Genomic DNA, 14,384 nt, shown 5'->3' on the forward strand with positions numbered 1-14,384 from the left:
AAGAAACACAAACTGGAATCAAGATTGCCAGGAGAAATATCAATAACCTCAGATATGCAGATGACACCACCCTTATGGCAGAAAGTGAAGAAGAACTAAAAAGCCTCTTGATGAAAGTGAAAGTGGAGAGTGAAAAAGTTGGCTTAAAGCTCAACATTCAGAAAACTAAAATCATGGCATCTGGTCCCGTCACTTCATGGCAAATAGATGGGGAAACAGTGGAAACAGTGGCTGACTTTATTTTTCTGGGCTCCAAAATCACTGCAGATGGTGACTGCAGCCATGAAATTAAAAGACACTCCTTGGAAGGAAAGTTATGACCAACCTAGACAGCTTATTAAAAGCAGAGACATTACTTTGTCAACCAAGGTCCCTCTAGTCAAGGCTATGGTTTTTCCAGTGATCATGTATGGATGTGAGAGTTGGACTATAAAGAAAGCTGAGCACAGAAGAATTGATGCTTTTGAACTGTGGTGTTGGAGAAGACTCTTGAGAGTCCCTTGGACTGCAAAGAGATCCAACCAATCCATCCGAAAGGAGATCAGTCCTGGGTGTTCTTTGGAAGGACTGATGCTGAAGCTGAAACTCCAGTACTTTGGCCTCTGATGTGAAGAGCTGACTCATTTGAAAATACCCTGATGCTGGGAAAGATTGAGGACAGGAGGAGAAGGGGACAACAGAGGATGAGATGGCTGGATGGCATCACTGACTCAATGGACATGGGTTTGGGTAAAGTCCGGGAGTTGGTGATGGACAGGGAGACCTGGTGTACTGCGGTTCAGCAGGTCAGAAAGAGTCAGACACAACGGAGAGACTGAACTGAACTGAACTTCTACCTTTGGAGTAGTGATTTGTTCGGCTGAGCACTCATAGTCACCCTCTAATTCTGATACTGTCACACATCTCTGGGTCAGAGCACACCCTGTTTTTAACAACAGGATGTGAGGGCTTGGAGTCTGTTTCTGTGGTGTCCAGGCCTGGGAATGGGGAAGAAAGCAATAAGGAAAGGTGATGACTTCAGACTATACTACAAAGCTACAGTCATCAAGACAGTATGGTACTGGCACAAAGACAGAAATATATCAATGGAACAAAATAGAAAGCCCAGAGATAAATCCATGCACCAATGGACCCCTTATTTTTAACAAAGGAGGCGAAAATGTACAATGGAGAAAGGACAATCTCTTTAACAAGTGGTGCTGGGAAAACTGGTCAACCTCCTGTAAAAGAATGAAACTAAAACACTTTCGAACACCATACACAAAAATAAACTCAAAATGGATTAAAGAACTAAATGTAAGACCAAAAACTATAAAACTCCTAGAAGAGAACATAGGCAAAACACTCTCTGACATAAATCACTGCAAGATCCTCTATGACCCACCTCCTAGAATAATAGAAATAAAAGCAAAAATAAACAAATGGGACCTAATTAAATTTAAAAGCTTTTGCTCAACAAAGGAAACTATAAGCAAGGTGAAAAGATAGCCTTCAGAGTGGGAGAAAATAATAGCAAATGAAGCAACTGACAAAGAATTAATCTCAAAAATATACAAACAGCTCATGCAGCTCAAAAGCAGAAAAATAAACAACCCAATCAAAAACTGGGCCAAAGAACTAAACAGACATTTCTCCAAAGAACACATACAGATGGCTAACAAACACATGAAAAGATGCTCAACATCACTCATTGTCAGACAAATGCAAATCAAAACCACAATGAGATATCATCTCACATTGGTCAGAATGGCTGTGATCCAAAAGTCTACAGACAATAAGTACTGGAGAGGGTGTGGAGAAAAGGGAACCCTCTTATACTGTTGATGGGAATGCAAACTAGTATAGCCACTATGGAGAACAGTGTGAAGATTCCTTAAAAAACTGGAAATAGAACTGCCATATGACCCAGCAATCCCACTGCTGGGCATATACACTGAGGAAACCAGAGTTGAAAGAAACACATGTTCGCCAATGTTCATCGCAGTACTGTTTATAATAGCCAGAACATGGAAGCAACCTAGATGTCCATCAGCAGATGAATGGATAAGAAAGCTATGATACATATACACAATGGAATATTACTCAGCTATTTAAAAGAACACATTTGAATCAGTTCTAATGAGGTGGATGAAACTGGAGCCTATTACAGAGCAAAGTAAATCAAAAAGAAAAACACCAATACAGTATATTAACGCATATATATGGAATTTAGGGAGAAGGCAATGGCAACCCACTCCAGTACTCTTGCCTAGGAAATCCAATGGAGGGAGGAGCCTGGTAGGCTACAGTCCATGGGGTCGCAAAGAGTCAGACACGACTGAGCGACTTCACTTTCACTTTTCACTTTCATGCACTGGAGAAGGAAATGGCAACCCACTCCAGTGTTCTTGCCTGGAGAATCCCAGGGACGGCGGAGCCTGATGGGCTGCCATCTATGGGGTCGCACAGAGTTGGAGACGATTGACGTGACTTAGCAATGGAATTTAGAAAGATGGTAACAATGACCCTTTATGTGAGACAGCAAGAGACAGATACAAAGAACAGACTTTTGGACTCTGTGGGAGAAGGCAAGGGTGGGATGATTTGAGAGAATAGCATTGAAACGTGTATATTACCATATGTGAAATAGATCACTAGTCCAAGTTTGATGCATGAAACAGGGCACTCAAAGCCAATGCACTGGCACAACCCAGAGGGATGGGATGGGGAGGAAGGTGGGAGGGGGAGTTGAGATGGGAGACACATGTACAGCCATGGCTGATATATGTCAATGTATGGCAAAAACCACCACAATATTGTAAAGTAATTAGCCTTCAATTAAAATTAATTAATTAATTAAAAAAGAAAGAAGGAAAGGTGAGACTCATGCTTTGGGGCAGAAGGGTGGTAGAGATTTTGCCTCAGCTTCTCTGGCGGTTGTGCCCTGGAGACAGCAGTGGGTGGTCCTGACCTATGGTGGGTGGAAGAAGGGGAGCTTCAGAAAGCTCTTGCGTGGGGCGATTGTACTCAGTGGTTATACTGTTCAGCAAATCTTGGTTTTGGCTGGTACTTCATTCAAATTCTTCCTTGCTGCTGCTGCAAAGTCGCTTTAGTCGTGTCCGACTCTGTGCAACCCTATAGACGGCAGCCTACCAGGCTCCCCTGTCCCTGGGATTCTCCAGGCAAGAACACTGGAGTGGGTTGCCATTTCCTTCTCCAGTGCATGAAAGTGAAAAGTGAAAGTGAAGGCGCTCAGTCGTGTCCGGCTTTATGTGACCCCATAGATGGCAGCCCACCAGGCTGCCCCATCCATGGGATTTTCCAGGCAAGAGTACTGGAGTGGGGTGCCATTGCCTTCTCCAAATTCTTCCTTATGTTACTGTTATTTGTTGCTTAGTGTTCTTCCCCCATTATGGCTTCCCAGGTGGTAAAGAATCTGCTTGCAATGCAGGAGACACGGGTTTGATCCCTGGGTCAGGATGATCCCCTGGAGAAGGGAATAGCCACCCACTCCAGTATTTTTGCCAAGGAAATCCCATGGACAGAGGAACCTGGTGGGCTACAGCCCATGGGGTCACAAAGAGTCAGACAGAACTAAGTGCCTGAGCATGCAAACACAGTCTTCCCCCATTATTTAGGGGAGGTCTCTGAGATCCTGGCCTGACATCTCCTTCTAGCCCACAATATACGGTGCCTCACGTATCACAGGTACACAGTGCTGGATGCTGCTCTGTGGACTTGTCAGCCTAGGTGTCCATGCTGTATAGTGCAACCTCATTTCACAAAGAAGTCAGCATTTTTTTAATCTAAAATTGTAACAGATAAGGCTTTGGCGTATCCAGAAAATAGGACAAATTTCAGGAATTAGTGGTGGCCAAGATTGGGGCTTCCATTGAGGATCTTCCCCAATGATGTGACTTTTGATGTCCCCTTCTCTTGCTCCACTCCATTTCATTAGATGTGGGTGGCATGTCTTTATTTTTCTATGGAAGGTGCTTGATAGAAATCTATTGAGCTGCTTCTCTCCTGCCACTGATTTTATTTATCCTCTGTAGGCTCTTTATATGTGATATGTGGTGATATGTGGTCAGGCTAAAGTTTTATAGGTGATATGTGGTCAGGCTAAAGTTGTGAGCTCAGAGGATTTGGGTACACTCTCTCCCTCCTTCTTTCTTTCGTCAGTTATTGGAACTTGGTTGTGTGCTAGGCACTGGGTTAAGTTCTGGGGGAACAACCTCAAAAGAAGACATGGTGTCTGGTTACAAATATATCCAGTCTCGTGGAAAGAGAAAAGGAAATAATGACCACTTGGGGTGAAGTATGGGCAGCCAGGGAGAAATGTCCTTTACCTGATGGATAGGACCTCCCTTAGGCTTTTGCCTGCTGACCTCCTGAAGATGGCCAAGGACAGTGTGGGTAAGTTAACAAACTCTACGCTTGCCTTTCTCCATTTGCGCAGGTAGAAATGTCTGCCCAGAGGTTAATTTCTAACAGGACAGCCCAGCAATCTGCGTCTAATTCTGATTATACCTGGGAATATGAGTATTATGAGATTGGACCAGTTTCCTTTGAAGGACTGAAGGCTCACAAATGTAAGTCTTGTGCAATTTCCCATTGTAAGCATGTTGTGTGTTTGCCTTAATGTGTGAAGCCGCCAGTGTTAACTTTCCCTGGACATGCTTATACATAACTTTATCCTCTACCCCCTAACCCCCCTAAATCCCCTCCATATATAGGCTCATTGATCTGGGATGTATAACATGAATGATGAAGAACTTGCAAGATTCCCTTAGTGGAAGATGAGTCAATGTCCCTTTCAAATTGAGACTTAAAATTTTTAATGATTCCAGCTCTCCAAAACTGTGAACATTTAGACCATCAAAAATGTATACACAAATAGAATCTAGGACTCTAATTTGAAGAACCTTCCTTTTGTAACACTTGGTTCACAGCATCCTTTCAGCCCTGCTGGGTTTCTGGGACTGTGGAAAGCAGTCTGTCTGTGTTTTTTCATGATAAAGGACCAGAACAGTTCACAATCATTCCCAACTCTGTGTTATAGGCATGAATTGTGCTTCATGTTATTGGAGTAATTAATCATCTAGCACAGAGAAAGGAAATATAATTCTATGAAAGGGTACTGTTCACCTGTAGTCATAACTGCCTGCTGACTGGCAAGCATGAAACAGCTCAGTTTCCTTAAGCAGAGTTGACATGAGCAGAAACTGCTGCCCATTCCCGGGTCCTATCGTGGTTACCCTGTACATATCCTAGAGATGTTTGGTTGTTTCAGAATGAATGTCCACAGTACTGTAAAAATGGTAGGTCCTTTACTGACTCAGAAGAATGGGACATGTTTAGGAAATACAAGAGTGATTAGAATTGAAGATGAATGTGGCCAAGGAAGTGCTTTCACTCCTTTCGTATTTTCTGGCCTCTGCCTCTCTGAGCTGTCTTGGCATCATGATCTCTCACCCCTACTTGCTGCAAGGTGGGCTTTCTAGTTTCTTTCAGCTTCACTGAAATATAATTGACAAATAAAATTGTCATATATTTATACAATAAATAAAATAATGACACATTATGTATATTGTGAAAGGATTCTCTCCATCAACTTAATTAACATTTCTATCACCTCAGGTATATATTATTTGATTGCTTATTCATTGGTAAGAACATTTAGGTTCTACTCTCTTGCCAACTGTACAAGACAATATTATCAACTATACTTTCCATGTTACACGTCAGGTCCCCAGAACTTATTCATCTTATAGCTGAAAGTTTGTACCCTTTTTACCAACCTCTCCTGATTTCCCCACCCTTAAGCCTCTGGCAACCACTTTTCTACTCTCTGTTTCTTTGAGTTCGACTTCTCTTTTAGAGTCTACATATAAGTTATATCATGCCCTAATTGTCTTTCTCTAACTAGCTTATCTCACTTTATATAATGCCTTCCAGTTTCACCCTTGTTGTCATAAATAACAATATTTCCTTCTTAAAGGCTGAATAATATTCAAATATCTATCATCTATCGCATTTTCTCAACCCATTCATCAGTGAATGGACAGTGAGATTGTTTCCATATCTTAGTTATTGTGAATAATGCTGCAATGAACAGGAGAGTACAGATACTCTCTTCAAGGTAATGCTTTCATTTCCTTTGGCTATATTTCCAAAAGTGGAAAAGCTGGATCTGATGGTAGCTCTGTTTTAATTTCTTGAGGAACTTCATACATAGTGGCTATACCAGTTACATTCCTACCAACAATGTACAAGGGTTATCTTTTCTCCACATCCTCACCAACATTTGTTCTCTCTTGTCTTTTTTGATAAAGGACATTCTAACAGGGGTGAGATGATATCTCTTTGAGGTTTTGAACTGCATTTCCCTAATGATTGGCAATGTTGAATACCTTTTCATGTGCCTGTAACATTTGGATATTGTCTGTGGAAATATGTCTGTTCAGGCCCTTTGCCCATATTTTAATTGGGTTTATTTTGCTATTGAGTTATATGAGTCCCTTGTATACTTTGGATATTAAACTCTTACCAGATATGTGGTTTGCATATGTCTTCTCCTATTCCATAGGTGACCTTTTCACGTTATTGATAGTTTCCGATGGTAAATCATCTACCTGCAATGCAGGAGATCCAGGTTCAATCCCTGGGTCAGGAAGATCCCCTGGAGAAGGCAATGGCACCCCACTCCAGTACTCTTGCCTGGAAAATCCATGGACGGAGGAGCCTGGTAGGCTACAGTCCATAGCGTTGCAAAGAGTCTGACAGGGCTGAGCAACCTCACTTTCACTTTGCTAGGCAGAAGCTATTTAGTTTAATATAGTCCTACTTGTTTATTTTGCTTTTGTTGCCTTTGCTATGGGTGTTAAATCCAAAAAATCATTACTAAGAGTGATATCAAAGAGCTTACTCCTATATTTATGACCCTTATTTTGAACTCTCACTAAGATCTATTCCTAGAGATTTATCTTGTTCTTTTGTTTGGAACATATTCCTCTATTTCTTCCTTCTTCTTGACTCTCTGTGCTGGTTTCTGTGCATTAGCTAAAACAGCCACTTCTTCCAGTCTTAAAGGAGTGGCATGTAGGAGATGTTTTGTGAGAAGCCCTGGCCACCAGAGCTAGGCACTCAAGGAAACTCAAGCCCTGTATGGGCTGCATGTGCCTGCCAGCTGCAGTACAGTGGGCAGAGTGCTTGCCCAGCCCAGCTGTGGCTTGCAGCTGTGACACGGGGTGGGTGGGGCTCCCAGAGGGGCACCCCTACTGACACTAGCAGGTTAGAGGGAGAGTTCCAAGATGGCACCCACCAGCCCTGGAATTAGCAAGGTAGAATGAGATCATAAAAATGGCATCTGCCAATGTGTCCATCACCGGAAAGAGTCCCAGCAAATTTGTGCCTCTCCAGCAGAAGCTTTAAGATTAGTTAGTGGGTCTCCTTTCTGAATAGTCCAGGTGATTTTCAAATTGGTGTTTTGTCCTAGGTCCCGGGGTGAGGGAGTCTGTGCATGAGCCCTTTAAACATATTCTCCATTCCCTGCAGAGCTCTGTTTTTCCTGAAAGTAATACCCATTGGTTTTCTAAAGTCAACCATTTTGGGGGCTTGTCTTTCCTAGGCAGGATTGGCGATTTGGGATGCTTTTGATGGAACTCAGAACCCCCTCACCTTAGAGAACAGTTCTGTATTTTTGAGGTCTCTCCCAATTATGGATTGCTGCACCTAGGATGGAGATTTTTCCGTTTTTTTCTTTTTTTTTTTTTTTTTTTTTTTTTGGTGAGACTGTGTTTCTGTCTCTGCTAACTGTCTCAGTGCTGTCTTTTTATCCTTTGTTGTAGAGGCTCTGCTTGTTCAGTTTTCAGGTCTTTTCTGAGGAAAGTATCCCTGTGTAGTTGTAGTTGTATGTCCCTAGGAGAAGGTGAATTTGGGATCTTCTTACACTGCTATCTTGAACTGCCTCCAGTGGGGCTCCAGATGTGTGGTCCAGACCCTTCCTCAGGGAGGATGAGAATTGGGGCTTACCTCTGATTGCACGATGCTCTGCTGGGGGTGGGGTTAATGGCAGGAGATGACTCAGCCTTTCTTACTGATTTGAAGCTGGGTACTTTCTCATTTGTCAGATATGTAGGAGTCATTCAGCTAGCTTCTGGAACTCTTTCAGAGGGAACTGCTCCATATGTAGCCATATATTCCATGTAGGAAGAGGGGACCTCAGGAGCCTCCCAAGCCTCCATCTTGGTCGACCCCCAGTTCCAGCTAATTAAGTTTTAGACTTTTCCTCACCCCTGATTGCAGAAAGGACCACAAGAGCCTGGCTTCACCTGTAGGTCCTGAGGGTCTGGATGCTGCTGATTGCTGGTGGCTGTGGTTGAGCAACTCCTGGACCATTAGAGGGACAGGGGCAGTGATAGCTGGCTGGTTCCTGCCTTCTGATCTCCATCGATAGGGTTGTAAAGGGTTTGGAGTTAAAAATTTCCTATATCACTGCCTTATGATCCAGCAATCCCACTGCTGGGCATACACACTGAGGAAACCAGAAGGGAAAGAGACACGTGTACCCCAATGTTCATCGCAGTACTGTTTATAATAGCCAGGACATGGAAGCAACCTAGATGTCCATCAGCAGATGAATGGATAAGAAAGCTATGGTACATATACACAATGGAGTATTATTCAGCCATTAAAAAGAATAAATTTGAATCAGTTCTAATGAGGTGGATGAAACTGGAGCCTATTATACAGAGTGAAGTAAGCCAGAAAGAAAAACACCAATACAGTATACTAACGCATATATATGGAATTTAGAAAGATGGTAACAATAACCCTGTGTACGAGACAGCAAAAGAGACACTGATGTATAGAACAGTCTTATGGACTCTATGAGAGAGGGAGAGGGTGGGAAGATTTGGGAGAATGGCATTGAAACATGTAAAATATCATGTATGAAACGAGTTGCCAGTCCAGGTTCGATGCACGATACTGGATGCTTGGGGCTGGTGCACTGGGATGACCCAGAGGGATGGAATGGGGAGGGAGGAGGGAGGAGGGTTCAGGATGGGGAACACATGTATACTTGTGGCGGATTCATTTTGATATTTGGCAAAACTAATACAGTTATGTAAAGTTTAAAAAATAAATAAATAAATAAAAATAAAAAATGATTAACATCAAAAGAAAAAAACATTCTATTAAAAAAAAATCTGTCTGAGGAAAAAAAATAAAAATAAGATTGGTTAGAAAAAAAAAATTTCCTATATCAGGAGATTTCTATTTTTGTTCCTTAAAAAGCATTAACTAAATCACATATCCTTTACCCCTGAAGTGAATAGTAATAATCAAATGCCTTCACACACTCCTTTGTTGTTGTTTTTTGCTCAGTAGTTCTGTATGGAAGTAAAAGCAAAGCACGTGGAATCTGTTAGGATGTACTCTCATCCATTATCTGATGGAGGGCTATTGCTGTCAGGGGGTGAATCACCCGCCTTGATTTGCTTTAATTCTTTAATCCGTTATTTTTCTGGGACAGTCTGTGGGTAAGGATACTTGCTGTTAAGGATTTTAATGAAAATCAAAATGACTGGGCAAATCACCATATGTTTTCCTGTAATCTAAGTTTTTATAACTTCATGACACAGATTTTATTTTTGTGTCATTTTGCTCCTGCCTCTTTTTCTTAGTTTAAAGGGCAATACTGCTGTAATTTTGGTTGGGGCATTTCCAGGGACAGTTGAAAATCTCTTTGCGGCATATTACATTTACAGATGATTATAGCTGGAAAAAATTCCTGCAAAATATAGGCAGAAATGTAGGCATTACTTACACATTTTATTTACTATACCATTAAGAAGGAGAGCTTTTTGTTAGTGTTAGCATTCATTTTAGGCAAAAAACAGACATTCCTAGGTAAGTCTTTACTATTTTGATGTAAGAGATCTGATTAGAGGCCCTTAGCTTCCAGATCAGACCCCAAGACATACAGGAAAATAAGTCAATTATTGTACTGTGTACCTTTAGGATTAGTGTCTTCCATTTTAAAAGCTGTAATTCTGGGCTTCATGTGCATCTCCTTGTTTTGCTGAGAAAAATTCAAAGCCAATTAGGTGCAAGTTGAAAAGAATGAAAATCAGTCACTTCAAGGGGAAGCATTTAGGAAGATAGGAGTGACCATAACAGTTATCTTTTTATTTTACCTGTGATGGGTTGTTCTTAGCAACAATAGTGACATCTGTAGTTAGACTAAGTTCTCCTGCCTGCTGAAATTAAGAGCCTATCTCTATAGGGTCTTTCATTTGAGAAACAACCTCTGATGATCATTGTAAATTCTCCTTTTGCCTTCAGTTTTGAATCTGGTAAAAACAACTTTATAACTATCTGAAGTGGACCTGTATCTGACATACATTTGGTACCAGAAAAATGGACATTCATTCATCGATTCATTCTATACGTATTTATTGAGCACCTGTTATTTGCAGCACTATTTTTGTTAATAAATTTAATTGAAGGATAATTGCTTTCCAATATTGTGATGGCTTTTGCCATACATCAACATGAATCGCCACAGGTATACATGTGTCCCCTCCATCCTGAATCCCCCTCCCGTGTCCCTCCCCACACTATCCTTCTGGGTTGTCCCAGAGTGCCAGTTTTGGGTGCCCTTCTTTATGCATCGAACTTGCACTGGTCATCCATTTACATATGGTAACGTACATGTTTCAGTGCTATTCTCTCAAATCACCCCACCCTCACCTTCTCCCACTGAGTCCAAAAGTCTGTTCTTTACATCTGTGTCTCCTTTGCGTGCAGCCCCATCTTAAGTAATGGAGGTATGGCAGTGAACAGAAAAGAAAAAAGCCCGTCTCTTATGGATCTTGCATTCTACTCAGAGAGACAGATAGTAAACAAATAGACAAACTATGCCAGATGATGATAAAAGATAAAGTAGGGAAAGGAGGTGTGAAGTGTGGAGGTGAAAGTATAGATAGAATGGCCATGGAAGGCCTTCCTGAGAAGAAATATGAAAAAATGCCTGCACGAAGTGAGAGATTGAGCTATAAGATACCTGGGGAAGAACATTACAGAAAATGCCCCATGGTTTGCAGTAAGACCTGTGATTGGGAGCACAGCAGACACAAGTGCTGGAAGCCCACTGTTGGCTCCTTGCAAGGAGTCCATACCACAGAACTGATCCTAACACCTTAGGAACCAGAATCAGTATGAGGACAGTGCTTGCTCTGGTGTCCTGAGCTCTGTATTTCAAATTAAGCATTAACCCTTGCTTTGCATACAACCACGAGATGGAAAGGTCACAATATATTCTTTTTAAAAAACTTTTATTATATTGGACTATAGTTGATTTGGGCTTCCCTGGTAGCCCAGCTGGTACCAAATCAACCCAGTTTAATTCCTTGGTCAGGAAGTTCCCCTGGAGAGGGGATAGGCGACCCACTCCAGTATTCTTGGGCTTCCCTGGTGGCTCAGATGGTAAAGAATCTGCCTACAATGCAGGAGACCTGGGTTCAGTCCCTGGGTTGGGAAGATCCCCTGGAGGAGGGCATGGCAACCCACTCTAGTATTCTGGCCTGGAGAATCCCTGTGGACAGAGAAGCCTGGCAGGCTACAGTCCATGGGACTGCAAAGAGTTTGGCCAAAAACAAACTTCTTGGCCAACCTAACGCAATTTTGTGTTAGTTTCAGATGACCATCAAAGTGATTCAGTTACACAGATACCTGTTGCTTTTCAAATTCTTTTTCCATTTACATTACTACAAGATATTGAGCAGAGTTCCCTGTGCTGTACAGTAGGTCTTTGTTGGTTATCTATGTTATACATAGTAGTGAGTGTATGTTAATCCCAAACTCCCAACTTACCCCTCCCCTCCACCTTTCTCTTTTGGTAACCATCAGTTTGTTTTCTCAGTCTGTAAGTCTGTTTCTGTTTTATAAATAAGTTCATTTGTATCATTTTTTTATATTTCACATATAACCATTATAATATTTGTCTTTCTCTGACTTACTTCACTTAGTATGATCATCACATTATTGCATTCTTTTTAATGGCTGAGTAATATTCCGTTGTGTATATGTACCACATCTTTATCCATTCATCTGTTGATGGACACTGAGGTTGCTTCCATGTCTTGGCTGTTGTAAACAGTGCTGCAGTTGAACATTGGGGTGCATGTATTCTTTCAAACCATGGTTTTCTCTGGATATTTGCCCAGGAGTGGGATTGCTGGATCATATGGTAGCTCTATTTTTAGTTTTTTAAGGAACCTCCATACTTAAGTGGAGGTTAAGCCACTCCAACTTCATAGTGGCTATGCATTCTCACCAGCAGTGTAGAAAGGTTCCCTTTCTCCACACCGTTTCCGGTATTTATTGTTTGTAAACTTTTAATGATGGCCATTTTGACTGGTGGGGGGCGGGTAATGGGATGGGATAGTTACGCTCATCCTCCCCTAGATTGGAGAACATAATGTATGGAAAAACAGATCATAGCAGTGAAAACCATGCAGCTGTCAGCTCTATTGTTTCATTCCTTTCACTAGAGGTCAGGCAAAGGGAAAGTTATTTTATTATGATGCATTCTATTTGGAATTCCCTTGGGCAGTTTTCTCTTACTGTACTCTCTTGCTGTAATGGTCTCTAAGTAGCTCAGTCTCTAGACAGGACAGAAGTAGCTGTTTGGTTGTATTAGAAACCCCCGTGGAAGGCTTTTCCTTAACCAACCAGGTTTCTTGGAGCCCCCACTCACTCTATGTAAACCTCTGTTCTGACTTCCTCCTGAGAAAGGGTACTCTGGGGAAGACCAGAGGTTCTGTATTCCTCTTTTCACTGAAATGCTCGTGTCCATGAAACAACATAGAAATAAAACTTCAAGAGAGTTTGGTTGTTCCTGGAATGAGATGGAGCTCTCTGATGTTCTCTGAAAGGGGCTCAGAGTGAGAAAGTTATCTGGGCTTGGGCCACGTGTCAGAGGATGAGGTAGAGGAGAATTAACGGAGATAATCTGAGGAAGCAGAATTTCCTCTGGGGGAGAATGTGAGTAAGCTAAGCTACTTAAAGCATATTGTCATGAGAAACGTGGATTCCACATTATCAAGAGAATGTGTGAAAATGCCACTGGACCATGGGGATTCTAAAATTCTAACCAAAGCTCTCCTCATTCCCATTCTCTTCTCTCTCGTGACGACTTTGCTGAGGGCTGAGACCCTCTCAGGTCCCACGTTATTGTTGCTTTTTGATCAGCTCCCTGGGTCACTAGAAAGCCGGAGTAAGGGACTGGGCTGGATTAAAGGCACACTCCTCTACCTGTGCCCACCCTAGGCTAGGGGGCTGGAGGACACATGGGGATCCAGCCACCATTGGCAGTGTGAGAGTTGTCCTCATGCGAACCCCTCCCTAGTAAACAGATTTGAAAATGAATCAACATGACTAAATTCTCAACTGAGGACTTACATAACACTGGCAGGTCATTTTAGAGTTGGCTTTTGCTATTCAGGCAGTTGATGAAGTAGAGGAGGCTGAGCTGTCATTTATCTGCAAAATGATGCTTTGCAGTCTGTGCCCCCAAAACTGAGATGCTATTGTTACATGTTAATTGTATTTGTACACATGTGTTTTTTGGTATTTGTCCTTATGTCTTGTTAGGCTTCATTTCCATTAGTTTTTAAGGTAAAGTCTACAATTCCTGTTTCTCAGGCACTCTTAACCCTGGGCAAGATAAATTGGTTTTGCATCCAGAGTACTGAATAAATGCCATTGAATAAACTGGGGCTCTGTAACAACTTAAAGGGGCAGGAAGGGGTAGGTGGTGGGAGGGAGAATCAAGAGGGAGGGGAAATATGTATACTTATAGCTGATTCATGTTGATGTATGGCAGAAACTAACACAATATTATAAAGCAATTATCCTTCAATTAAAAATAAATATTTTTTTTAAATGTTGTTAAATAAAGGTTGTTACCCTCTAGGTGATAGTATATTTAGAATAAAAGTAAGAATTATGCAAAGCAAGTTGCTAATCTGATTTCTTCATATTAGAAAGAGTGCTATATACACATAATTCAATTAGAATAATGCTTTGTATTTAAACACATTTAGTGTATAAGTTCTATTCACCTTTTTTAAAATTGCTAGGCATCCTCACTGTATTGCCATGTAGGTAAACTTCTTTGAATAGATCAGAAAATGTAAAATAGTTCAACCCTGTTGCTTCCCCCAAACTTAAGACCTTATGATGAATGCGCCAGGTTGTGTAGACAGCTCAGTCTCATCCCCATCCGAGAGACACACACCAGTGACTATTACCCGTGATAGGATCAAGGAGGGACCTGTGTAGAGAAGCACAGACAGAAAGATCATGGGATTCACAGGAGGGAGCAGGCACATCAT

General features: G+C 41.7%; 1 protein-coding gene across 1 annotated transcript in view; it reads left to right on the forward strand.

The window, feature by feature from the left end:
• The window catches only part of MRAP2 (melanocortin 2 receptor accessory protein 2), a 127,356-nt gene that overhangs the window by 97,176 nt on the left and 15,796 nt on the right, over window positions 1-14,384 (forward strand). Inside the window, exons 2-3 of the mRNA XM_045161986.1 lie at window positions 4,439-4,571; window positions 7,478-7,485. Of these exons, the coding sequence (XP_045017921.1) occupies window positions 4,439-4,571; window positions 7,478-7,485 (141 nt within the window). The remainder of the gene's footprint in view (window positions 1-4,438; window positions 4,572-7,477; window positions 7,486-14,384) is intronic.

The sequence above is a fragment of the Bubalus bubalis genome, chromosome 10 (assembly GCF_019923935.1).
Source record: "Bubalus bubalis isolate 160015118507 breed Murrah chromosome 10, NDDB_SH_1, whole genome shotgun sequence".
NCBI lineage: Eukaryota > Metazoa > Chordata > Mammalia > Artiodactyla > Bovidae > Bubalus > Bubalus bubalis.